This window comes from Bombus bifarius, unplaced genomic scaffold (genome assembly GCF_011952205.1).
Source record: "Bombus bifarius isolate JDL3187 unplaced genomic scaffold, Bbif_JDL3187 scf7180000009275, whole genome shotgun sequence".
NCBI classification, from domain to species: Eukaryota; Metazoa; Arthropoda; class Insecta; order Hymenoptera; family Apidae; genus Bombus; species Bombus bifarius.
In genome coordinates, this window is record NW_022885009.1 from 1,191,710 (window position 1) to 1,219,651 (window position 27,942).

Genomic DNA, 27,942 nt, shown 5'->3' on the forward strand with positions numbered 1-27,942 from the left:
ATGTTTATTACGAAAAAAATATATATATATATTTCTGTATCATTGTATATGTATACATAAATTTACGTAAAAAATATCTGTATATTATTGCAATAAACAATCCATTTATGTTACATTGTACAGCAACTGCTAACATCTCAAAATACTGTAAATGTTGTATAAATACAAATAATTTTGTTTAGATACAATTGCTATTTAAAAAATATAAACAATTATAAAGTACATACATAATATGATTATTATACATTTTATAATTTTGAAGCTTTATAGTTACTACTTTTACAGTACAAATTATTATATTGGGTTATTATGATTTCATTTACTTATTACATAGAACTAAAGTATCATAAAGTATATCATTAAACAAAGATATTAACCCTCTATAACATATGATATGAAAATTATATACTCATGTATCTATATTTTTTTTCATTAAATCTTATTTTGCTTGTTTACTGTTGTGGATTTGTAGTTTGTTAGTATGTCATCATACAGGTGCTAAATGATTTATTCAAAATTTAATGATTAAATTTCAAAATTTACGAAATATAAAATGATAATAAAACACAATTCTGCTTTTTTGTTTTCAAGAGGAAACAAAATTCTAGTTATAGAGGATTACAAAATATGGTAGTAATGAATAAGATTAGCAATAAATGATATAAAATACATAAGATTTCTTAAAAATGTCCATAACAGATCCTATTTATAAGATATACACGTTAATATAAATGATATGTATACATTTTTCACACACTCAAAGAAAAAAAGAAATTGTGTAAATTATAGTTTCACTTAAAAATAATAAACTAAGATCTTTAAATATTCAAATACATCATGAAACAACATGGGCATTGTCTGAAAAACAAAATATATCATTGCATGTATATACATAATATATTTTATGTGTATGTGTAGCCCCATACATGCACCAAATGTATAACATGCAGTTCCGTTTCATACATTTACAAATAAAAAGGTTTATTTCATATCGTTGATTAAATAGAACACACATTAATTAATAATCTTATCTTGAACATTATTTAAAAAATACACAAGGAAGTTTTATAAAAATGTAATAAACAAAAATATTATTTTATAACTATTTTATATTAATATCTCTCTCCTCAATTAAGGAAAAAAACTTGAATTTGCCCTCACAGTATTATTTAACACGTATAGTAGCATTTAACATAAATTAAAAAATATATGGCCAGACAATAAAAAAAATATATCTTGAATTCTTGTTGAAATCAAGGAACTATATAGTTTACATACTTCACATAGTTCGTCGCATATTCTTTTTCGGTATCTATGTTTTATATATATACAAGAAGTTTTATATTAAAAATATGTTCTCAAAATACAAAATTACATGCATAGAATTACGCGTTCTCTTATTTTCATTGATATTCATATTTAAGGATATAATTTTATTACTATCTTTATGTATTTCTTGATAAACATTAATAGCTATTAATGTTTATTGATAATAGTCGGAGGTTCCAGTGTATTTACATCTGTTGAAAGATACTTTTTACGATTTCGTACGTACTGCGACGGTGCTGTTCTAATCCGAATATGACAAACTGCTTTTGCATTTTCTTTCGGAGGATTGATGCAAGTATTTTGTTTTTTAGAATCTGTAACTTTACCTAAATGAGTACAATTCTTCCTCTTGAGATTATCAATATCTTGCCTTATTGGTGCTACTGATGAACGAGTTTTGCGAGGTTGATAATCTGGTGTTGCTTGCATTTTTTCCAGAGCAGTACGTAAAGGTAATAAACCAACAGCAAACGGAATTTCTGTATTAGGAGTACATTCCATTAAATTCACCTTATTTTCATAGTCTTCTGGAAAATCTGACATATCTCCCCACAGTGCACGATTTATATGTTCTATTGTATTTAATTTGGGTAGTGTAAAAATGGAATCAATTTCTGTTGCTTCTGATATGCCACATTTTAATTTATTTGTTATTTTAACTGTTTGCTCATCTTTTTCTTTGTTAGACAATGTACTTTTATTATTCTTTCTGACAATTAGTTTTTCAGCATTCCTACGAGAATTGTTAAATGTCTTCCTAATGGGCTGCATTACATTGTGAATAGCTTGTTCTGGAACTTTACGATCTGTGACCTTTATTTTACGTTTTTTTTTAATACATAATTCTGCTCTATTTGAGAAATTTGATTTTTTAAAGTGTTTTTCCTTTTCTTGAAGATCTTTAACAGCTTCATTATTATTTATAGTTTCTTCCATTTCTTGTTGGTTTAATCGCAAGCTTCTCCTTAGTATTGGTTTTGTATAATTAGAAGCTTCACTGTTTTCAGTATCTAATTCTATTTTATTTAAACTATCTTGTTGGGTATTATATTCAATAATTTGTTCTATTTTCTTACATGTATTTAATGTATGCTGTTCAGTCAAGGTAGTTCCTACTACAGAGTGGATATTTTCAGTACTCAAACTTATAATATACTCAGCACTTTCCATGTCTAATGAGGTTAAAAGTGTAACTGGTATATCGTTAGTGGACGGCTCATCCAATAAATCTATACAATCAGTAGATGGTGGATTTTGAATTATACTGTTCACATCTGTTAGCTTGTTTTTTATGTCATCTATAGATTTTCGTCTCTTATGAGTGTAAACTTTGACACATTTTCCTACTTTACTAGGAACATCAGTACCTTCAAACTTATATTGTGCAAAGTCTTCTTCAATTTGTTGAAGGCAAGATTGTGACAATGACATAGAACTTTCTTCACACTCATCAATATCTGAAAAATCACAGCATTGTTCATATAATAAAGGTTTTAATTCATTATTTGTACACAATGTATCACTATTTATCATTCTATTTTCCAAGTATCTATTTGATACTTCTTTCATTTTATCATTTGTTAATACAATTGAATTCTCAGTTTCTATTAATTTTGTAGAATTTCCTACCGAAAATAATGTATTAGTTCGTTCTGCATTAGTTTCAAAATCTTGTGAATCCTCATATAACGTATGCTCTAATTCTTGTTCAGGAGGATCACTGGTTGTATTACCTTCTAAAGATTGGTTTTCACTTGAATTCACATCACTGTTGCTCTCATTACAAAGTACAAAGCACTCATCGTTAACAAGTTCATCACACTGTACATCTATATGATCTGTATTATTACATGTACTGTTTATAATCTCTGATTCAGTAACTTTTTTGTCCATATTTGTATTAATTTCAAAATTTCCTACATTGGAACTCATCATGGCATCAACCACAGTTGTCAACTCTTTAACCTATATATACATAAAAAATTATTAGTATATTTATGTGTATTTTTTCTAATTTTTTCTTGTTTGGATAATTTATGATGATTTTCATATCTTACAGGATAATTTTATGATTGATTTCCTACATTTTTCAAAAAATGATGAGAAGTACATACATAATAGTTCAATAATAATAAAATATAAAACATTTCATTCCAATGTACATCTTTTTTACACAATCGATATTTGTATCATAAAGCTTCTTATGTTTAATCTACTTAGTGAGTTTACACTTACAAGTAATTATGAAATTACATGCAATGCTATACTATATATACTAAAATAAAATTTGAAAATATTTGCAGCTACTGTCTCACTTTGTATATGAAATATTCAAATTTCAAGCAGTTAATAGTGAATTTGTGGCGAATTTTTAAAGGATCAATAAAAAGAATGTGCATTATAAAATATAAATAACACAAGATCGAAAAGAGAAAAGAAGATATCAAACATAAACATAAGTTCTATGATAGATCACAAAATATTTTATCATCTTAGATAACAAAAATAATAAAAGATTTTTGAAAATATTATAAACATAATTATTTAGAATTCTTTTGTAATTTTATTTGGAATATCTTTTGGAAGCAACTTATGTTTATAATAATTTTTGTTAATATTTGTAATACTAACCTTAAAAGTTTTTGTGGCAGTTAATAAAGGTGATAACAATTGATAAGGAATTGTAGTTTCTCCGCAATACATAAATTCAACCATGGCCTTTAAGATTTCAAAGTTTAGATCTTTAAAAAATATAACTGGTTCCTGATCCAAATCTCGTTGTAGAATCTCCTGTTACATCAGACATTGAAGCAAACAAAACATATTAATAGATAAAAGAGTGCTGTATTCATAAATTCTGATAACAATGAATAAATGATTTTTGCTAACCTACTACTACCTTTAATTAAGTGTATTTAAACGAATTTTTAAAATTTATAATATATTTATAGTATGTTACAAAATTTGATGCTATGTGCAAAGAACACTTTTAATAGTGTTAAATATTTTTTAAAGAATTGAGGAACATTTGTATTAAATCATAATATCATCTTCAAGTAGAAAATTTTGGTATCTAAAATTAAAAATTCTAATTTTATGTAAATGTGAACTTTTATAATTGCGTACATGCACATTTTGAAATATATCTACATTTATTTATGTATATCTATTTGATACATAAGAAAGGTATAAAATGTATCCCTGAAAAGCTATTTACATTAGCATATACTTATTTCATTATTTTGAATTCATACAAATTATCTCTTTGATACCTTTGTATTCAATAGATGTTCTTCACAAGTTGTAAAAAGTATGTCCATCAAACATGGTTTCTTCAAATGCTTGCAAATAAATAAGGAAATTCCAATATATAAGGCTTTCTTTAGTTTATATGAACATTACATAATCCCTGTAAAATTGTCCTTTCATAAGTATTCCATATATTTTTTGTATATAATTTTATAGATGTATATACACAAAGCAATAACTAAATAAAATTCAAAATTTTTATTTAATCAAAATATGTTGTTATATATTATGATGTGATATATTATATATTACAATATTATAAAATTGTATACATATATATGATCATAATTTGATATGAGAAATGTTTTCACTATTGTATGTGTTCTTCATAGACTTATTTAATGTAATATTAATTCATAATAATAATAATATAATAAATTCAAAACCCACAAAATAAATTTTAAAGAAAAAGCTACCTATACATAAAATATGATTATTTTAAATTATGGGATTTTAACAAACTTACACAAACTTAAATAATATTTATATATTTGAATTAATTTCATTGTTTTATAGAATTACTTTTATATAACCTGTTAATATAAATTTAAATTTATGATTAGATATTTTTGTAATTTATGATTACATAAGACAATTACCACTTATATGCTACTCAGTTATTTTTAAAGTATATTAAACTTTACAATTTAAAAAAATAACAGGATATAGATATTTATAGTCACAAGTAGTTTTAATATATAAAAAGCTAAATCTAATGTTGCTAATATTATTAAATATAATTTATACTGTATAACTTTTCTTTTTTTTATATATTAGCACTGAATTTTAACTAACATTTTAAGTTAGCTTTGTTATATTTTTTAACAAAGTAATAAAATAATTTTTTGTAAATATCAATTTATACACGTTTAATAATGAAATAGATAATTATAAATAGATAATTATAAAACTCTAATGAAAAACATACTTTAAGTTGTTAATATTTTTTAAAAAACTATAGATATAACCAAGATATGTAAATATTTTTAACATGCAAATGAAAGATAATTTATAATTAATTTCACTTATAGGAAAGTAAATATATTTTTTAAATATACCTCAAAGTATGTACTATTTGATGCTAGGACCAGTTTGTGAACACGTAGCTTTTGTTCTTCACATACAAGTGTTACATCAACAAGTGCCTGACGTTCCAAGAGCCCCCTAAATTTTTCTGTAATGTACCTTGCATGATCAGCCCATTGCAGGACACAGCATTTGGTACTCTCAACCATTGTATCTGCAGGAACAGAAGAGAAACAGAAAAAATAATAAGGTTATAATGTATCAAATCGTGAATAAAATCATCAAAATGGTACAACATATTTTAATTAACAAATTAATAACATTTTCTCTCGTAAAAGTACGTACTGAAATATAATTAAAACGTTAGTTTTCCTCTATCAAGAGTAGTTTGAAAAAAAGCACTGAATCCCTTGATTAAATGTATGCAATCAACCTCGATTAATGATGGATAATGACATAGCGCGTTCATATATTTTCTGGCGACTCTCATGAAGCACCACCGGGAGTGTCGGTTTATAAAAACAATCAGTTTACACAACATTTGCTCACTAACGTGTCGAAATGCACAAAATTAGGACGTAAACTAAACTCAAAAATTAGCCATCTTACATTGAGATATAGACTCTACTTTAACCTACGAATATATTTCTCTACGTAGAATAATGATGGGATAATCTCGAACAGTCTTGAACAAACTTGATATGCTGCCATCTTACAGCTTTAGATACTTATTGTTTTATAAAAAATGTGAGTTGCAAAACCCATGTTATGAAATATGAATTATTAATAATTTCATCAATTTAAAGTATTCATTAATGACAATATTCATAAATATTTAGTATTTTCAACAAATATAATTTCTATATTTAACGTAAAAGAAAAGCAGAGGCTGAGTTTGTTCCACGTCGGTATTTCAGAACATGAGACATGAAATTCCATATGAAGTCAGATCTGTCCTGTATTTGTACTTAATCAATGTTATAAAATATTATAGTAGGTTTGAATCTTTATATTACGGATGAGTGTAACGTAAAGACCTCTTGTGTTCTCACTTAAAATAATGCATGCACATTCGGTAGAAGACGCTTTTATGCAGCATTCTTTCTATACTGTCATATCGCATCCATTTACATGGTAACATATGACTCGCTTACTCTATCTTTACATTTCTATGTATGTAGCAAGTAACCATTTAACAAATATTATTTTATTTCATTTTTAAATTAATTATGCTATTACTTTGTTTCAAACATGAACACAGAATTATATTTATCCAAGAATCTTATAATGGTAAAATTATCTTTAATTTATATGAATACAAAATTAACTGAAAATTTCTTTAATATTGAATGTAATATGTATAATTTCATTATGTAAATCTTTCAAACCAAAAGCAAATAATTGATTAACTATACTTTTCATTTTATATCAGATCATTATGTGAATGTGGGATTTTTTAAGAAGCAACTTACTTTCATAAGTTTATTTATCGTAAGTAATATGACATTAATTTTATAAGCAGGATAGAAGTAGAATATAAACAGGAATTTTGATATTTTTGTCACTAAAAATTAAAATTAAAATGCTAATCATTTTGTTGTTAAAGTTTTATTTAATTAAGCAATAATCAAGGTGATGCAAATGATGTTATTCTTTCAGACAAAAATTATTTATAAAATTTATCAAGCTTCAATTGTTCACAATTTATGTAATTGCACTATTTACTCAAACTTAAATACATATGTAGTAGCAATTATACATTAATAAAAGCTTTGTACCTATAATAAATAAAGAAAATATAAATTACAATGATACATTATTAAATCCAAATTATTAACAATCATTAACAAATCATTAAATCCGATTATTTTAACAATTTTACATTATAGTTATAATTATTAGAATAATTTTTAATCTTATTGCTAGCAGCCATCCTGTTAGAAGGCATGTTATTGCTGAAGTCAACAAGTTATTTATATTTTTAAACCAAGCAGTGTGTTACTGGTTCATGATATAGCTTGTAAATACTCCAGAAATTAAAATACTTTTTTACGTTTCTAAATTGTTAATACTTTTGTTCAATTTCCAATTACGAGTTTACTTTTTCTAATTATTCCATGGTAGGAGCCATAGTAGTGGTAATCGGATAAGCTTTAATGGCTTCCAATTCTTCTCTTGGCAAATTTTCCATAAGCCAAGTATCAATTACTGGAAGATTCTTTTTGCTCCATTCTCTTATTTCCATCTTGTAAGGTTTTTGGTTTATAAGATCTGGTAAGAATTCTTCTGAATGGCTTTCATACAATTTACGAACTATATCCAAACCCTTTTGATTGCTAAATGAGGAAGTTGCAGATTCTACTATGCGGTACAAAAGATGTTTTTTATCTTCAAATCTCTGTTTCACCGTATCCCAGTTTTCAGTTAAAAAGTTGAAGAGAGTTGTGTAACCAGCTGCTCCACCACTTAATGTGACAAAAATTAGTTGGATGTCTGAGTCAGTAAAATTTCCATTCTGATCAAGAAATGTTACATTTAATAATCTGCAACATAAATGAAAATATAAGGCATGATGCCGTTATTGAATTTTCACTAGAAACAAGAAATTATATTAATTATATTAATGTATAGTTACATATAGTTATGTTACTATAGTTACAATACAATTTTGTTTTCAGTACAGATCAATCTGGATTCATTTAAAAACAATTAATAGCATTTATAAAAAGCCTAAAACAAATATTGAATTTTACATTCTAATGAAGATTATATAATAATTTCTTTTTAAACTGAAAGCTATTTAATTCTCATTCTGATAAATTAATTGAATAAAATTATGGATGATACCTTTCAATTTTATATGTATCTTTTGGACAACCAGCTAAGGATTTCAAAAGATATGTACGTTCATTTTGTTTTCTTTCTGGACTATTCTGAGGGAAATTTATAACACGTTGAAGTCCAAATTCCCATTCTTCTTCAGAACCCCACTTAAATACTGGGCAAATAAATTCATTGGCAACTCTAAAGTAAGAAACAGTAACAATAATTAATACAATTTAATCTCTACAAAATGTAATATAACCAGTTAACAAAATTGTAAGTACTAAATGATATGTAAGAGAGAATAACATTTATATACTGTAATTGATGTAATATTAGTATTAGTATTATTTTATATATTGAAATTTTGATTCTCACACATGCATTAAATTTCCTCATTAAATTAAAATTTTTATGTAAGTAACTTGCAGAGATTTATAAGGTTTTGCTTTGATGTTATTAGTAACAATACATTTCCACGTGTATTACTGTATAATTATAATGAAAATAATTATAAGTTTTATAAATATAAAGGTAAAGGTGGCAAAGTTACGGACGGATTTCCTTTATCCGGTTCCTTATCAGTCAGCCACTTTTTGTACTGATCCCTTGCTTCATTAACGCATGGTTCGTATCCAGCACGACAAAGGAAATTTTTTGCCATTCCTCGCATATGAGTTTTCCAAGATGGTTCATTTGGTTCTACAGTTCTACTGAGTTCTTCATATAGAGGCTTTAACAAGGTACGTATGTATGCCTGAAATAATAATAATTTTACTAGCTCATAAGCTTTATGAATATTTTATGTTTAAATTTTGTTTTGTGTAGGAAACATAAAGATGCAATAAGGAAGAAAAAATTTTAACAAATAATATTTGCGCATTCTTTGATCAAAAAGTAAAAAATAAAGTAATATTGGAGATTAAATTTCGACTGCAAACTTATGATTTCTGAGAAATAAATACATTTATAAAATTGTAAATTTATAAAATCAAATTTATAAAGTCTTTTGAATTGTAAATTCAATTTTACATGATATGTGATTATAATAGAAGTCATTATGAAAATAAGTATCTGTATATAATATATAATCGTGTTCTTATTTCAATATACGTCAGTATTAATTTTCCAGAGGTACTCCTGTATATTTTAGTAATGGTAAAACCAAAAAGTTTGAAACCAATCATTTTAGTATACTGGGTATAGTAGTTGTGCCTTAGTAGCTGGAACGTTATGTAGAATAAATTAATGAATATTTTTCATTTTTCACTTTTAACAAATTATATAAAATTAATATAGAAATATATGCAATTAAATATACTTAAAAGGACACACAAACAAATTATTTATATTTCAGTTAAATAACAAAAGCACCTCTGAAATATATATTTCAAAGAATGAACGTAAACGAAAAATATTTACCTCGAATTTGGAGTGTACATGAGATCCCTCGATGCGTCTACCAACGTGATCGATCATCATAAAAACTGGTTCCCATACGACGTGACTCCTTTCTTCTTTTAAAAAGAGAGTCATATTTAAAGCAATTTTGAAGCATAGTTCTCCAGAATATGCTAAATTCCAAGAATCGTGAAGGAGTTTTGCTCTGGTTAAAACAGGAATCTTTTCTCGGTCTGGACTTTGCAAATACTGTGATAACATTTTCCAGTTACAGGAGTCATAGTTTACCGGAAACATACCTATAATCAACCACTCTATTTAATATTATATACTATAGAATTGTAAATCAATTGCTGAGAAAGCTAAGTAACTTCATTCCGTTTTGTTTTTTAACAAGAAAGCTTTAAAAATAAAGGTTCTGTACATATTTCCCTTTTACTGGCTTTTCACCTTTAGCTACAGTTAATCTTAATTATAAAAATTAACTATCACTCATTCTTGAAAGCAAATCTGAATTTTTATTTCATTTAATTTATATACAATTGTAAAAAAAAGCTTGGGAAATTTACATTAATTACATTAAACAAAAAAGAGATACAAGATTAATTTTTATAATATAGTGATTTAATAAAATACCAAGAAATCTGTGAAACTACATGTTTGTAGATAATGAGAAGAATATGGACATCTTGAGTTAAAGATTAAGCAATTTTGTGAGTATTATGTTTTGTTTTGGCTTGTGTTATTATTCTCATACCTATTTCCTCTGGATTGACAATGATAAATTGATTTTCATTAGCAATATCTGTCACATTCTTCATTTTATTTCCTTTCGTCAGCCATAGGAGACAAGACTCTTGAATATTTAATTTTTCTTGGGAAATCATCACTACTGGTATATCCCATTCATAAGAAACTTTAGGAGTGGAGGCTCGTGGAGCTTCCCTGAGGTAGACTTTCTATAAACATAGTAACACAAACATTAATTATGTATATTTAATAACTTTAATGTATTATATTGTTCCATTTTCTTTCTGAACCTCTACAAAGCTAAGGAATAGCAATTATAAGAAAAAATTTATGTATTGAACAATATTAGCACTAATAATTATTACAATTATACATTATTAAAAGTTAGTTTTCTCTTAAGAATGTAATTGTATCTAAAGAAATAAGAAAAGTAATAGGAATAAATTTAAAAAATTAGATTTAATATCTTAATTTATGGTATTGTGTTATATTTATTAACAAGTATCAGATTACTAGTAAAGTATGAAATAATGTTCATATACATATTGTATTTATTATAGGGAAAATATGGAAAGTGAGTAGTTTAGTTTTGGCATTATTCTCATATTATGATTATTACGCCAAGTATGCTATATGTACATATATACATAGACTGCAATTATTCGCTTTGCTGTTTCTTTAGCGATAATTGAACGATGTAACCTCAGGGACTAAGTATGTAGATGTATACTAACGTAATCAACAACGACCTACAAAAGTATATAAATGCACTTCAAAGGAAAGGTCATCAGCTCTAAAGTTTTTATTTCAATTATATCATACATCACTGAGATCGTTTAGATAGTTTCTCTAAAGACAGGGCAATATTTTTTCCGTCTTCAAGGCCAAAGTTTCGTCATTGTATTGCTACGTTTATACTATAAATTGCACATCCGTCCGACTTAGATTATATCCACATTTATATGACAAGAATTGATTGTAATTTTAATAAATAAATAAATAAAAAAAAACATTTATACGAGAAATAATTTTTTTAATAAAAAAAGAATTTGAGTGAAGAAACTATGATTTCAAAATATAAATATTTCATACAAATTTAAAACCAGATTACTGTATTATATAATAAATATTTTTCATCAAATTTTGAAATACTAATAGTGCCAATATTTTCATCTAACATAAATAGAAAAACTATATTAAATACGTATATTTATATATTAAAATTTTTGTACAATATTAATTTACATTTATGTAATATAAATAGGTTAAAAGTTATAACAGATTAAATTTTGGCAAAGATGAAAACTAATATCGACTGTTCGTGATAACTCCTATTATTTTCTAGAAGCTAAGTAAAATCGATATAGGATGAAAAAGTTTCTTTTGTGCTCAACTTGGTCCTCAGTTTCTTTTTCTTTGTTAATATTTACATTTTGACATTATATTTGCAATAATCATCATGTATACATTCAGTCTCTCGTTTCGATCAACCTTTTCATAGATTGTCGCTACTTATGCAAGAAGAGAATCGACTTTACTCAAAATGCTCACAAATAAAATCCGCGTTTCTTCTTCATTGATGCTTTATCCGTGCGAAAATCATGTCATCGTTACGTTTTCCGCGTCCCTGAGGTGAACAGCGTTTTTGTTGGATAAGATTAAGAACGTAACGTGCATACATACTTGGCTAAGTGTAATTGTTTGAGTTTCATAATTGCGAATGACAGTGACCAATGGTACTCTATCTCGATTGGTCCACGGCCCCGCGATTGAGTTGACTGTCAAGCCTTTTGGCAAAATCTCCGTTTCAGCCGCGACATCGTTTAATCGGCTGTAAATGTCATCTGCAAAGAAGGTCCGTAAATTCCTGAAAAAATGATATTTAACAGTTGAGCAAAATTGAACAAAGGATGAAGTTGAGAAGAATAGCCGGGAAGCAAAGTTTCTGAAAACGATTCATACTTTCATAAAATGTTTTCTTTAAATGTTCGGAATATCTAATACAAAATTTACGAGAAAACTATATTTGGAAATAAAAAAGAGAATAAAATAGAAATTTTATGATTTACGTGTTTCCTCTCTCTCATTGTTCGGAATTTTAGTTGGCCGTTCGTTTATGGCACGGACAGGCCCATTTCCCTCATTAGGAAACTCTGAATTATCGGTCCTCCCAGGGCAGTAAACGTAATGACTCGAGGCCAGGAAAAACCCAGATAAGAACCGACCGGAGGAGCACGAGAGAGTTGAGTTTTAATCATCGGACAGTACACACAGGGCGGCAGAGTCCGTTATTCCAATATAATAATGTAAATTAGTAAAATCCAGTTATAAAATTTGCATTTAAGAATTGCTTCCCGGCTAATTGATAAAAACAATTACTACTCTTCCGAATTTTGTTGTATAAAATTTCTAACGCCTTTCTGGAATAGATCTTTGCCAAGAGTGTAATTGAACATCCGGAATACCAGCTCCACTAGAAGAAGAAAAAAATGACATAATTAGTCTTATGTAATTAGAAGGAACTCGCTGAGTTAATTACACGATAATTTGCTTTCAATACCGTATAAAATTAGTGGACGTTTCAAACTGTTTGATAAATGTTACACACTTAATATTTCTTATAGTTACGTTGATATCAATATTAAAAATCAAAATTTATTAAGTCATTTAAATTTTTCCTACTCTATTGATATATTATTATCTTACATTTTTTTGTATGTATAATTTACCAGAAATGGTATAATTAATCAACACAATACATGAATATCGATCGTTTTTTAACCTGTAAGTATAATTTCTTCTGTATTTATGATCATATGCTTTGTAAGAATTATATTTACAAAGATTTAATTGTGCAAGGTGTCCTAAGTTTTAGTAGACAAACTTTGATATCCTATAGAAGGAAGTTTTCAGAAATTCATTTAAGAAAGTTCTACAGTAAAAAGAATACACGTAAATATGTAGTTATTGTGTCCTTATTTACGGGAAATAGTAGTGTCACAAATTAACTAACTCTAGAGCGTATTAGGAGAATGTATTTGAAAAGATTAAGTAATTTATCCGGATGGTATTCGAAAATATTTTCGACTAATAGAAATTGATATAATTATCAGAGAAGCTATTATGACAAAAATTACCATAACTTCTGTTATATTAACATCGAGCATGAAGTACAATTACATTATACTTAATAATTATTATGTAGCACTGTTTGTATAACTCCAAGAGGACAAGATAATTTAGTTAAAACATACTTTTCGATGATGTAGCTTCGTTTCTGATACCACCGACCCTTCCGAAAGGTTCAATCTTTGCAAATTCATAATAAAGGGAATATAGCATAGTCAGTGGCCATTTCCCTTCCATTTCGTCCGGATTCAGCTGCAACAAACACATTACATTTTGAACTAGTTTCGTGCTTAATCTTCGTGTGCACGCAATATGATACGTACGTTCACCGTCGTCATTGAAGCTAGGAATGAATTAAGTGCTTTGTTAACAGGTGCATCACTCCAACGGAATGGTGTGATATATTGACCGATCCATTGATAAATTAATTCATAAGCTGTGTCCCAAATGGACGGGCTACTCAGTTCACTTTCCCTGTAATCAAAGTTAAGCTATTAATATCATATCGAGATTTGTTATTTCTATCGTTCGCATGACAATGTTTGGTGTTAAATCGCAAGATGCAAAGTAGACAAATTTGTTATATCGAGTTTCGTACATCTTTTTTTCATAATAACATTGTATACATAATTACTGAGATTCGTTTATTTAATTAAAGACTAACCGGCTCCTATTTAAGGTGCACAAGGTATTGATATTTTATATCACGAATCGAACGTAGATAATTTTGCATATCACAGCTTCAATTGCTGGTTCGTGTAAGCAGGTGTTGGTAATTAATCTAGGATACAGTTATCGATACATGTTATATTAAGAGCAAATTATGAATAAAACTGACGAACGAACAAAAAGAGTCTCAAGTTTTACAGATAATTTTTGACATGTTATTCTGCGAGTCTAATTATTATCAAAATTCACATCTTATCTAAGTTTTAGACGGTCCATGCTGCATCCTACGATTCGGTAGTCGGTGATATCAAGTTCTGCGAATTGGAACCGCGCGAGTAATCTACCTTTCCATATAACGTTTATTGATTATTGTTTTATAGACTTCTGTAATAATTTCCCAAAAAACTTTTCGTGAAATTTTCTTTCACACTTTCTTTTTTATACTGTGTACACGATATTTTCTTCATTAATATTCTGCAAAATATGTATACCAATAATGTAGTAAACATACCATTAATATTATGTTGTGTTATGTATGAGAAATGTTATGTTATGTTTCGTGGGCATCGTAGCGAGAGGTTTAAGGAAAGTATAATGAAAAATCGCTTTGAAACATGTACACAAGCCTACCGACATATTCAAGGTTAGCCACGTGTTTTTAAAAAAGCATGTATAGACAGTGTGGGTAGAGGATACTTACAAAGTGCCGGAAAAATGAAAGCTGGCTATCTATGTAAATCCAAGTAAAGATAACGATTCACGAGTCGATAATACATATTTCTATCTTACTATCTATATACGATAAAAAGGTTTATAACTTATGATAGTATTTTGGTAAAGAATACAAATTCCTCACTTACTGTCACAAATACTATGTCAAATACTATACTATACAAATACTATGTTCGTGACACTTTGCCTTGTTACATTTTGTAACACTCTGGCCAATCACTGCTTCGTGTACATGTTCTTAAACCAATATGCAAGATATGCAAAACAAATGGACGTGATTAACATTTTCTAGTCATGAAAGTACTATCCAAATCTTTATCCACTTGCATAAACATTCATAATCTAATGATTAAGTAGTAATGAGATAGTAATTTAATTAGTAATAAAATAGTAATTTATCAAATAGTAATTTTGATTCTTTTTGAATAGTAATTTTTCCCTTGTTATTGGTATAAAATCTTGCATGCTTAACAAAAGTATAGTAAATAATATATACTTGAAGAACATCAAGCCCCAACTGTCAGATGCTTTGGTAGCACCGTACGAGGGAACGGCTACCAAGTCGAGTTTTGGTAAAACAATCGAGCTGTTGAAGTAATCCTGTAAATAGTTCATGATCCAGACAACCTTGTTAGGTATACTTTTTAGGGAGTCCAAGTATTCTTTTCGACCCCACACTTTAATCTCGAGCTTTCTCCCATCCATTTCATTGATTTCCTGAGTAGGCGAGATGCTCTCGAAGTCCGATATTATCAAAGCTAATTGGTACGTTGACATTTGCGGCGTCTTGGTGAAATGATCCCAGACCAAATCCGGCTCATCGGTTCTAGGCAAAGAGAATATTTTTTAGTAATAGAATTACGCTTTTGCATACTTATGGCGTATAGATAAGAATACTTAGACTGTAAGAAATAATCAAATAACCGGTTAACCTCTTGTCCTACCTGTTAACTCCGGATTGCTCGGATCACAAGAAACAAGAAGGTCGGTCACGCGTCGAGCCATTTAGCTGTTTAGCCGTGTGTTCGAACTCGCGCAAGATGTATGCGTCTTATGACATGTATATTTCGGCGTAACGAAAGGAATTGTGAAATAATAAACACCTTTGGGCACAACTAATATTTTTTTAAGATGTCTGGCAAGTAATTATGATCGATTTATCAGTGAAGAAAAATGATTTATTGTTTCAAAGTGGATAATGTATCAGTAATAATTTGTAAATTAATACTTAGTTTAAATTAATAATGTTTTGAGATAACTCGTAGAAAATTAGTAATTTTCAACTGCGTGATATTTTTCGAAACAATGAAACACAATAGAAAACACAATATTGCTACCATCACTATCGTTATCAGAAAGATCAAAGTCAAATCACTATCCGTAATAATAACACACTTCTCACTATTGTCATTAATATTAGATTTTTTTTACTGATATAATAGGTATAAGGGTTGTTTAATTCTTTTAGGAAATTATAACCTAAACGTGTGAACGTAACGAAGAATTACATGTAACTAAAGTAAGAAAATATGGACAATAACTGAACCACGAGTCTGACTAGTGTTGTTTACGTTTATCCCGAATGAAGTAGCACGAGCCAGGCTTGTATTGTTTACGTTTGGACCGAATGAAGTAACACGAGTCAGGCTCGCGTTTATTATTTTTGTCGCAACTATTTTACCACGAGTCTCAGTCGTTTTTGTAGAACAAGGGGTTAATCGTGCTGTGATTCAATATATTTTATTAATATCGTGTCAATAAAAATTCTGAATGTATTTTTAATGTCAAAATATCTAACAAAATTCTTGCTATTTGTAATACGACAAATATATTTCGCTTTATATGTATGGTTTTATTTTAGATAATCCGAGTTGTGCATTCTTCGAATTATTTCGAGTAACGAATATTTTATCTGTTAATAATTATTTGTTACCCATAACGAATCACTTCCTATATTTATTTGAGCAATGATTGCAGAATTAACACGAATAAAGGTTTGTTTCCACTTAATTTTGTACAAGTATATACAGATACCGGTAAGGTTCATACTATTAATTTAACAAATAAATAATTTACTAAGCAACGATAAACTTTCTAAGCCAGTATTTTATCCAAGAAAAAGTTAGCTATAAAAGACAATGTTACAGCAAATGGACAATGTAGCTTGAAAAGATATCTCACGTTCGGTACCATGTCCATCCTCCATGTAACACATAAATATTTACAAAAAATATATAATTTTATCCAAATAAGTTTTATCCAAATTCGATTAAATCTTTATCCAGATATATTCTCACACGAATAATTTCTCCCTCGAATAATTTCTTATTTAAATAAATAATTGTTCCATTTTTTATTCATTTATGGCGAATAAAATTTTATTCTTTATTTTTATTCGTTATCTGTTGTTGGAATAAAATGTTACCATAATTAAGAGAATGCATTTTAACAGATGCGATTAGACAGTAGGTATCTATGGAACGAATATAATTAAAAGGTGGAACTTAGGAAAAAATATTAGAGAAAGTACACTTCAGATATTTTGCATATTTTCGCCTATTATTCGCATTCTGTGCGTTTTTGAATCTTAAAATTTCCCACAGAAGCATAAAAATTCGCAGTCTATGTATTTCTGCTTGGTGCTGATAACGACATAATTTAAAAAGTGTAAAATTTGCATTTATCGAATGCAAGGTCTACATTACATTTCTATTTTTATCACGTAAAGCGCATATTTTATCAGTTTTGCGTCACAGGGCTATTATATTATAGTAAGGCCTTTATTTTGACTTTTCCAAAAATTTCAATTTTAAGAGGTCTCTCCCTTAAAACTTACATACTTGAAATCGTGCCACTGTCAACGCCAAGCAGCGACATGGCACACGCAAATAAAATCAACGAATATCTCATACTACTTACGTTTCTATGCTACTTTCCAGGGGAGTGTTTGAACGAGCAGTCATGTTCTTCGGACGCTGAACGCTGAGTTTGAAGGTCGCTTTGTAAGGAGGTTCATCCATACAAGGAAAGACAGTTTGCGCGTTGTCCAATCTGAAGTTGGTAGCCAGGAAGGGACTAGAGAAAAAGGCAGACAGTAAATTCTTTTTCTTTAATCTTACGTCTATCGCGTTGTAATTATATAATTACTGTTTTTGTCCATTGGCGTCGGTATATTCGTGTTTGAAGAAACCGCTGGTATCGTTGGTGGTGATATTTCCAGTGAAGGTGAGATCCACTTCGCAGCTGGTGCCTTTCTTTAGCATTTGTTCCAGGTGAATCGCGTAGCTAGATGGCCACGAAGAACGACGACTGACTCTCGCAACATTTACAGCCATCAGTGGCAGGCCTTTTTCCCTTTAATTTTTTAATAATCAGATATTAGTCTTAAGGAGGAATTTCAATTGATCAAATTGCTTTTAGAGAACAACAAGATACAAGAGGGTCAACAAATTTTCATTCAATTATGTATAAGTTTATTTAATTGTGTGCAAATATTTCCTATATATACATATATACATGTATTTTCTCCCAATATGTAATTAGTAATTAAATTTAGTAATTAGTAATATTTGTGAGGATATTTCATTAATATCCAGATTTCAATATAGAATGGAACCTCGATTATCAGAACAAAAGAGGAATTATTAGTAATCTTGGCTTTACTAGGGAAGATTAATAAGGGTTTATTGTGGGAACATCGATGGAAAGAGAGGGATGCCTTGTTACGAGGAAGATTAGGAAACGAGAATAGAGAGAAACTAGAAAAGTCGATACACCGTTGTTAAGAAGTTTTTATTCCTTTGTTACGTGTTAACATCTACAAAATAGTTCAAAATAAATGATCTGCGTATGGAAAATAGGATTATTCGATTATCCGAATTAAGCACGCTATTCGGATGGTAATCGAATTTCTACTGTATTTTTATATGTCGGAGATGAAGGGACTTCGGGCCTTTCTTTTGTAATTTTTGGAAGATCCCCAATACTTTGGTCTAAGCTATTTATTATAGCTGTACTTAAATAATAGAACTTAGAAGTAGTTGTTGCGATACGATCTGTTTATGTTTGCCCGAGATTTGTGATAGTGGGCTTGGGTTCGAGGTGACACAACTGGTCGCCGAACGTAGCCACGGTCACGGGATGAACGTTTTTATCTAACAGAAGTACTAATATTGAGGGACACACGTTGTGCTAACAAACAAGCCCCGGGCAGGAGCAATGTCGGCTCTAGGCGGGTCTGCCTAGTAACGGTGCCTGGAATTTTGTTGATAACCCCGGTCAATATGCAATTGACAAATATGATCGTATCAGTCTCTTATTCTTGTGATCACCTTGGAGAGTTTACACACATCGTTTGGTCAGTGAGTCAGAACGATACCGAGGGTCACAGCTAACGTCATTTTGTGTTTCAAAATATATTCTATTGAACAAAGAGTTTTCCCCTTTGACCGCGGATTCGTTATTGAACCTAAGAACATTGTCTTTAACATCTACAGTGTCTAATCATCACGGTTAATTGTCAAAGTCTGTAAAATCAACATTTGTACATGTCGGAGAAGGAGTCAGGAACAGGGTTGTGGACGTTTGATGAACCTCCCTTGGAGTTGGCCATCGTTGTGTGATAACGAAGATACGGCCTGATGCTACGGGTATGGACACCGCTGATTCGACAATCAACAGCGGTGGTTGGGCACTTGCGATGTTAGTGACGTTGGTCTTAGGTTCGATGACGAATCCACGGTCAACGGGATGAAAGATATACTTGCTCTGACTCAAACTCACTGATCGTCAGGCGCTGCTCCCTTCGTCGGTGGGATCTCAAGAAAGAATGAATTTTCGTTCCAATGATGCCACAGAGGAAAACTATGATGGGGTGTGTCTGAGGACACGAGATCATCGGATTCGTCGGGTATAGCCCTCGTACCGAAAGTAAGGGAAATTGACGTCGCTGTCAATTAGTCAGTTTGGGACAAAGACTGTCTGTCCGTTTGGAAAATCTTAATTGCCGGAAAAACTCAGGTTTTATAGCAGGTCCTCGGGCTAACTGGACTTGTGCTGTGTACGTGCCTCAACATCAGGTATTCGTTGTCCTCAGGAACCGTTGCAATGTTTTACTGTCGAGTACCTCTATTGGTATTTCTTTTAATGAGGATCATACTATAACTCCACACCTTTGTTAGGCGAAGCGCCCGTCCCGTTGACCGCGGCTACGTTCGGCGACTGATGGTTGCCTCGAGTCCAGGTATATCATCACAAATCGCAAACAAGTACAATTGGGCAGGATGACGGCAAATTGTTTAATTACGACTGTAAACTTTAATTACGATTTTACGGATTTTCCCGAAGTTCCGGAGGGACGGCTCCGGTGTCCTTTCATCTCCGACATACATATAATCGTAAATATAATCTCCATTGAACAACAACGATGGCTTGTCCTAATGAAGATACGTTACACGCCCGTGAGTCTAACGACAACCCGACATATATATTACGTATATTTTCATTATACATTACGTATATTTTCATTTTCTGTTGCGTCGCGTGAAATGGAATCTCAGTAGCTTGTAGGAACCTTTAATCCTGCAAGTATTTTCGGTTTATAGTTGGTACTTAAAACAGTCCTTAAGTCTATTGCACGTTCTTACAAATTATGGAGAAAGCAGGTGGATACCTAACGGAAAAGGTGAATATTTGTCTCACGGAAAAGCCGGCTTTTCCCATGAACAAGGTCACTCCCGAGCCACGTCGGTAGGAGGCTTCCTCCTCCAATCTTCATTTATTAACATTGGCTGTAATCAATGCGCATCGCGGATCGTTACCCTCACTGTTCTAACGAAAAGTGTGAACAACGAATCCACGTCCTTAGTTCAAAAGATACACCCACTCCGAGCTTTCCTCCGTAATCACATAAGGACGAGCTTCACTTGTTCTCGGTACCCCGCTGGGGGTAGCCACCCACATGTTATATTAGTATATCGCTATAATATTTTACCAAATGTCCTACTGGACAAATTGTAAAATTTAAGTAAATAAATAAAAAAAAAAAAACTTGTTCTCATCACGACAGAGCAGTCACTTCTCCCTCTCCTACGATTCGTGGCGTCGATTAGTCAAATCATAATGGGAATTTACGACTCCCGTTGGCGCGCTTCTTCGAGATCGCGTCTCCCCGCGAACGTCCGGAAGTTCATTTCCATTTCATTTTATTTCACATTATAGTTATTTATAACTGTCTATATACATTATATGTACATAATATATATATATATATATATAATAATAAATAAATAAATAATATATGTATATGTCGGAGATGAAAGGAAAGCCGAAGCCTTTCCTTGGAAATTTTGGGAACATCCTCTAGTACCTTAGCCTAGATTTTATTATAGTTGTAATTGCTTAAGATTTGTAATAAGCGAGATTGGGTTCGAGGTGACAATCGGTCGCTGAACGTAGCCACGGTCACGGGATGGATGTTTTATCTAACGGAGGTCTGGAGTGGTTGTATGTGTTTTCCGAGAAATGTGGTTGTGGCGGCATGCGGCCTCGAGAGCGGGCCTAGCCACGTGTGATGTTGCCTCGGAGGTGCCGATGCAATGGGACATACATTGTATTAGTAATCAAAACTCCAGGCAGAAACTGCCTAGCAACGGCGTTTGGAACTTTCTCGATGCTTCCAACGAGTGTGCCTAGCAACGGCGTTTGGAACCTTCTCGATGCTTCCAAACAGGTATAGAAAACAAAATGCAATCGTACAGGGAGAAAAATCTCCACTAGGCTGGCATTCTTGCGATTGCCTTGGAGAGTGATACATCGAGCATTTTCGACGATCGCATTTGCGTCTAAGTTAGTTTCGCTTAGTAAGGAGTTATCCCGGTGACCGTGGATTCGTTTGGCGGTCAACATTAACGAGGTTGACACTGATGTGATCGGTAACGATAAAGATCGATTAATCTCTGTTCTCGAAAAATTTAAAGAATCATTCATTACGGGTTTCCCGCGTACTCGCGTCAGTACGGGCCAGTTGGAAATACGGCTAATTGATCCCAACGTCACCGTGCAGAGAAGCCCTTACAGGCTTAGCGAGGAAGAGCGAAGAATAGTACGCGAGAGAATAGACGAATTAATTAAAGCACAAATTGTAAAACCTAGTAATTCGCCGTTCGCGAGCCCTATGATACTCGTGAAGAAGAAGGACGGCTCAGACAGATTGTGTGTAGACTTTCGAGCGCTGAATAAAAATACGGTCGCGGATCGGTATCCCTTACCCCTTATTGCTGACCAAATCGCGAGATTGCAGAGTGCGAGATACTTCATTAGCCTGGACATGGCTAGCGGATTTCACCAGATTCCCATTCATCCTAACTCGACGGAATATACTGCGTTCGTTACCCCCGACGGTCAATACGAATACGTGACGATGCCGTTTGGGTTGAAAAATGCACCAGCCGTTTTCCAGAGAGCCATTTTCAAGGCCTTAGGCGACCTCGCTTATTCGTATGTCGTTGTTTATTTGGACGACGTTCTAATAATCGCCGACTCAATAGATCAAGCTCTAGAAAGGTTGCACACTGTACTAAACACTCTCGTAAACGCCGGATTTTCTTTCAATTTCGCTAAATGTTCTTTTCTGAAGACGTCGGTACTTTATTTGGGATATGTAATTCGTAACGGAGAAGTTCGTCCAAACCCGGGAAAAATACAAGCTTTGAATTCTTTACCTGCACCGTCGACCGTCACACAGCTTAGGCAGTTCATAGGTTTGGCCTCTTACTTCCGAAAATTTATTCCTAAATTTTCGCAAGTGATGAAACCCTTGTACGCACTCACTTCTAGTAACAAGCACATAACTTGGACGGACAGGCACGAAAAGATAAGACAACAGATAATTTCCGTTCTGACCGACGCGCCGGTGTTAATGATATTTGATCCCAATCGTCCCATAGAGCTACATACCGACGCTAGTTCGGAGGGGTATGGAGCTATTTTAATGCATAAAGTCGAAAAGGAAAACAGAGTCATCGAATATTATAGTAAAAGGACCAGCCCCGCGGAATCTAGGTATCATTCGTACGAACTGGAGACACTAGCAGTGGTAAGCGCCGTCAAGCATTTCCGACACTACTTACATGGACGGAAATTCTTAGTAGTTACCGACTGTAATCCTTTGAAAGCCTCCAGCAACAAGGTAAACTTAAACGACCGGGTTTATAGGTGGTGGGCTTATTTGCAAACATTCGATTTTGACATCATGTATCGAGAGGGTAAACGAATGGCCCACGTAGATTTCTTTTCGCGAAACCCCGTAGACTTGAATTGCCGTATGATAGACAAGCAACGGCGTTTGGAACCTTCTCGATGCTTCCAAACGGGTATAGAAAAAAAAATGCAATCGTACAGGGAGAAAAATCTCCACGAGGCTGGCATTCTTGCGATTGCCTTGAAGAGTGATACATCGAGCATTTTCGACGATCGCATTTGCGTCTAAGTTAGTTTCGCTTAGTAAGGAGTTATCCCGGTGACCGTGGATTCGTTTGAACTCAAACATTGCTAATAGTATTATTTAATTTAATTATTCGTAGATCGTATTATTCATTAGGCTTAGTGTTTGTTAGACTTATTATTAGTTGTACTTATTATTTGTTAAGCTTAGTGATAGACCTGTATATACGTGTAAATAAAATCTCGGCTTTGTGAAACGATGGCTAGTCCACATGAAGAGTCGTCGCGCGCCCAAAATTCGAATCGTGATCCGACATATATATATTACTCATTTCCAGAAATTTCATTTTCTTTCAAATTTCATTTATATAATTTCATATTACGTATATTTCCTGCAAGTAATATCCTATTATATGTATAGTTGTTGATATGAGGCTAAAAGTTGGTTCACATAAATGGTATGTATCTTTAACTCATACGTATAGCAGAACTCGTAACATGATAGTAATATGGTATACCCATTTTTCTCCTTTCCCTAGAAAGTCCCAGGAACAGCGAAAAGAAAATAAAGAAGAAAGGGAGTGATTTCAACGAACTTTGTATGAAATATACTACATAATTTAAAACGTAATGGATCTTATTGTAGAATTTTGTATTCTTCCCACAGAGAGTTAGGGATTGACAGTCTTGGGATCAGGTAGAAAATTTAGCTCCTTAAGTTTAGCTCTTCCAGCCAGAAGAATTTTTCAACGAAATAGAGTCCATTTTTAAATAACGTCATTTACAATTATAGCGAAGAGTATGATGCGATTTTATTCGCTTACCTTTCTTCCAACGATGCCTCCGTGATCCTAACATCGTACTTCGTGATTGCAAGATGTGGATGAGCATTTAAAACAATTATGTCACTGGTATCCATCCAAGTGACATTGATCTTAACTCGACCTTTGAATTTGTCATTCCCGATAAAAGGTTTAAGTTCCAGGTGATAGCTGGTCGGCACTACTTCTGTTGGTAATCTGCGTTGGCTTACTTTGGGCACGTAAACGTCGTTCAGGTCTATACTCCGTTTGATCTCCAACTGTAAATGATTTTCAAGCGTAATATTTACTGTGGCATTTTTACTGCCTGAAATACATTATGAAAAATATATATCTTCATCTTTATACCGTCCGGAACAGAAGGGAGGTATCACAATTTGACATGTGCATTTTTGTTTTGTTTATCGTAACAGTTGATCTTTGAGATAAAGAACGACGCTGAAGATAGACGACAGTAATATTATTTTTTAAAGGCATTCTCATTTTATATCCTATCTATCGTTTCTTTTTAAATTTTCATTAGCTGCTACTTCCTTCTGCATAGATAACAACTATCTTCTGTATTGAAGTTAACTTGGCTTACTAAATCTTTTGTATCTTTACATATTACAATCATTATTGATTATGATGATTGATATATGATTTACAATCATTTGTATCTTTACAATATCTGATATTTGTGTCTATTAAAAATACGGTATAAGGCATTGCATATTACGTTTAAATACCTTGAGAAATTTCTTACATATTTAAAATATTTCTGAAATATAGAACATTCTACATAAAACAATTGTTTCATAGAACTTGCGAATATTGTAAATTCAATGCATGTGTTTTAGTCTCATCTAGTTTTTTTATTAATATTATTATCCTCTTGATAAAAGTCGAATTTACGAATCTTTGGGAATATTTCATTTTGATAACAATCATTAGAAGCTCATATAACGCGCTAAGAAAATATTAGTAAATAATTTGAGACATTTGAAGACATTATCTGTAAATGTCTCAACTGGCTCGCAATTACTCGTAGAAATTAACGTGTTTCACTCCGAAACGTCTATTGGAGAAACACGGAAAGCAACTGCAGCTTTAAAACAAAGCCAACCAACACAAGCGTGTACTCGTTAATTATTCACTTATTTTTAACTCTTCGGCTTATTAAAAAGCGAAACTATCTCACCGAAACGCTTTACGATATTTAAAACCGTTTTTCATACGTGCGTATATAAAATCACCTAGAAGAATCGTACTTACATATTTCATAAGGATAAAATAAAATAAGAAGCGATTGCTTACGTGTGCTTCGATATCTGGAAGAACGAAGATCAGGAAATATCCGGCGATGGCTGCTATGAACCTCATGGTTCTCCTGCGGAGTAAGTCGAAACTGATTATTCGGCCGAATATCAGGACGTAACTGAATAAAACTGCTAGTTCACATAAAAATTATTCAACGAAATATTAACCGTTCCAACAATACGACTATACTATCGTTTGATCGTTAATTACGTGCAACTACGAATGTTAAAAACGCCGGAGAGAAATTTTGTTTCAGAGTCTAAGATCTTTCCAAAGACGATTCGCTCCACTGTGTTATCTTTTCATGTTTGGTAGCACGGGATTCGCCGAGACACTTGTATCGATCGTCAACGTATAATCAAACTACACAGTATTATCTTGAGCGGTTTGCGATCACCGATGCTCCACAGCGACTTACTTCGCGATCCTTATCCAACACGTCCGTACTTGCATGCTGTAGGCGACGATCTAACCGATGTAATTCGTGTATTTCGAATTGTCGTCGCTTACGACCACTTCAATAGCTTCGATCGAAGCTATCGTCGTCGCTTGACCTTGATACCGGCAGCCAATATTCGTATTGAAATGCGAAAGTACCGCGTGCCAACGCAGTCGTTCGCCAACTGCCCTCCAGCTTTCTGCTCTTTCCGACTGTACCAGCTTCTGTCGGATCGCCTGAAAGAAACGAAGAAAAGCGTACAAAAAGAAAAGAAAAAGAAAAAATGTTAAACGCGAGCAGAGAAAACGTGAACGACCACGTGATAGGGGTACGCCGCGGCGGATTGGTGTCCGAAGCACGGATTCAAAGCGCTTAGATCCACTTAGCCGCGTAATCGGTGATCGTCCATTATCCAATTCCATCGAACAGACGTCACAAAAGGGCCTAATCGCGGCGGTACCCGTCGGTGACGGATGGGATGCACAGCGTCAATGGCCAATCCCGAAAGCATCAATGGAAATTGAGATGCCACGAAGCTGCTCTGTGAATCTCTGCGAATGTCCTGCCGCTGATTCTGCAACCAGAAACCATTGTGTATTCGTTTAATGCATGAAAAGCCGGCAGCCAATTCAGGTCTCGGCTTGGCGTTCGTTTCCGATTTGGTGTCAATTGGGATTGATAGCAGGTTTTGTGTATGTTTTCTTCGCGCGTTTATAGGCCAGCTAAGGCCACTCGTGCCACTTGTCGACGTGTTTCCTTTAACTTTCAAGCTGCCTCGGAGGAGGCACTTGCCAGAGAGACCTCGGCGTCCGCCTCTTTTCATTCGGCACATCCCATGATCTGGAACAAGATCTTCATTAGTATTGCGATCCACTTTAACTAGCTGGCGTACACATTGTGCAAATGTTGCTCGTGTTTGTGGTATGCGACGTCACAGATAAATTATATCGATAATATGGTAGGTATTTACCATTTTGCAAAGTATTCCTAAATCTTACGATTGTGAGATAAAATGCTTCTGTTAGAAAAACATTCGATTCTCCTTTAAACAGCATGGATCTGAATTTCAAAGGTGACGGGATTGTTTTATGAAGTAACTTATTAGCGTTATTATTATTAGTCCTTTGATAAAAGACAGAGAAAATATATTAAACGAGATTGGAGAAGGACTAATAGAATCGAAAACGATGATGAAGAAGAGTTGGGCAATATAAGACGGGGAGGAACGACAATAAGGAAGCATGGCAAAGAGGCAACAGCCCAAAAGTTGCCATAATTTTATAGACAGAATATATAATGGAGTGCAATATAATAGAGTGGATAAGAGGGGAGGTGGACGTATAAAAGAAAAGAAAAAGACAAAGAAAAAAGTTTAGATAGATATAAGGGAGGAGGCAATAAGGTGATAACGCCATAAAATTGATAGAATGTAAAAAGCGGGTAAATAAAATAGGTAAAAGATAATAACACAAATTAAGAAATAATAATAATATTAATCCTTTGATATTTCCATTTTACCTTTTTGTTGGATAAATGTAACACTGTACTCGTAATATTACTGTGTTTATGTTTACTTCTTGTAGTTCTCTCTTCTCCAGAGACTCAGTTACATTTCTCTTTGGTTTAGACTTTATTTTTATAAGCACACGTGCATCTTAAGACAGGGGAATTAATGCTAGTAGTCAAGCAGATGATAGAGAAGAGGAAGAAACTCGTATAGGGTTGTATAGGGCAAAGGAAATTCTATTAAAGGGGGGGGGGTAAGGTTAATTC

General features: G+C 32.1%; 3 protein-coding genes and 2 long non-coding RNA genes across 10 annotated transcripts; 2 read left to right on the forward strand and 3 right to left on the reverse strand.

Annotated features, from left to right (window-relative positions):
• Positions 1-431: 431 nt before the first annotated feature.
• LOC117214962 lies at positions 432-6,325 on the reverse strand. 4 transcript variants are annotated; one of them, XM_033461348.1, is made up of 5 exons: positions 6,010-6,325; positions 5,697-5,878; positions 3,961-4,119; positions 3,063-3,294; positions 432-2,786 (listed from the first exon to the last, which is right to left on the reverse strand). In XM_033461348.1, exons 2-5 carry the CDS (start codon positions 5,871-5,873, stop codon positions 1,477-1,479), a joined length of 1,878 nt encoding a protein of 625 aa, XP_033317239.1. In that variant the 5' UTR covers positions 5,874-5,878; positions 6,010-6,325; the 3' UTR covers positions 432-1,476. The 4 variants fall into 4 exon arrangements, with proteins under 4 accessions (XP_033317239.1, XP_033317240.1, XP_033317237.1 ...); XM_033461349.1 differs by lacking the exon at positions 6,010-6,325 and adding an exon at positions 4,602-4,738 and having other exon boundaries at positions 5,697-5,827; XM_033461346.1 differs by having other exon boundaries at positions 432-3,294.
• A 1,258-nt stretch (positions 6,326-7,583) lies between these two features.
• Positions 7,584-26,183, reverse strand: LOC117214961 (aminopeptidase N). Its single transcript, XM_033461345.1, has 15 exons — positions 26,149-26,183; positions 25,728-25,800; positions 24,435-24,691; positions 18,316-18,522; positions 18,088-18,243; positions 15,665-15,994; positions 14,091-14,241; positions 13,893-14,019; positions 13,021-13,111; positions 12,322-12,505; positions 10,646-10,847; positions 9,910-10,187; positions 9,045-9,244; positions 8,512-8,688; positions 7,584-8,207 (listed from the first exon to the last, which is right to left on the reverse strand). The coding sequence occupies exons 1-15, from the start codon at positions 26,181-26,183 to the stop codon at positions 7,775-7,777; spliced, it is 2,901 nt and encodes a 966-aa protein (XP_033317236.1). The 3' UTR covers positions 7,584-7,774.
• LOC117214965 lies at positions 8,688-9,141 on the forward strand. The gene is made up of 2 exons (XR_004488990.1): positions 8,688-8,763; positions 9,022-9,141. It is a non-coding gene; the product is annotated as an uncharacterized LOC117214965 (long non-coding RNA).
• Positions 26,148-27,240, reverse strand: LOC117214963. Of its 3 annotated transcripts, none has more exons than XR_004488988.1 (3): positions 27,140-27,240; positions 26,489-27,009; positions 26,148-26,405 (listed from the first exon to the last, which is right to left on the reverse strand). XR_004488988.1 is itself a non-coding variant. In XM_033461351.1 (2 exons), exons 1-2 carry the CDS (start codon positions 27,222-27,224, stop codon positions 26,552-26,554), a joined length of 543 nt encoding a protein of 180 aa, XP_033317242.1. In that variant the 5' UTR covers positions 27,225-27,240; the 3' UTR covers positions 26,148-26,551. The 3 variants fall into 3 exon arrangements, 1 of the variants encoding a protein (XP_033317242.1); XR_004488989.1 differs by having other exon boundaries at positions 26,486-27,009; XM_033461351.1 differs by having other exon boundaries at positions 26,148-27,009.
• LOC117214966 lies at positions 27,016-27,515 on the forward strand. Its single transcript, XR_004488991.1, has 2 exons — positions 27,016-27,127; positions 27,222-27,515. It is a non-coding gene; the product is annotated as an uncharacterized LOC117214966 (long non-coding RNA).
• The last annotated feature ends 427 nt before the right edge of the window (positions 27,516-27,942 follow it).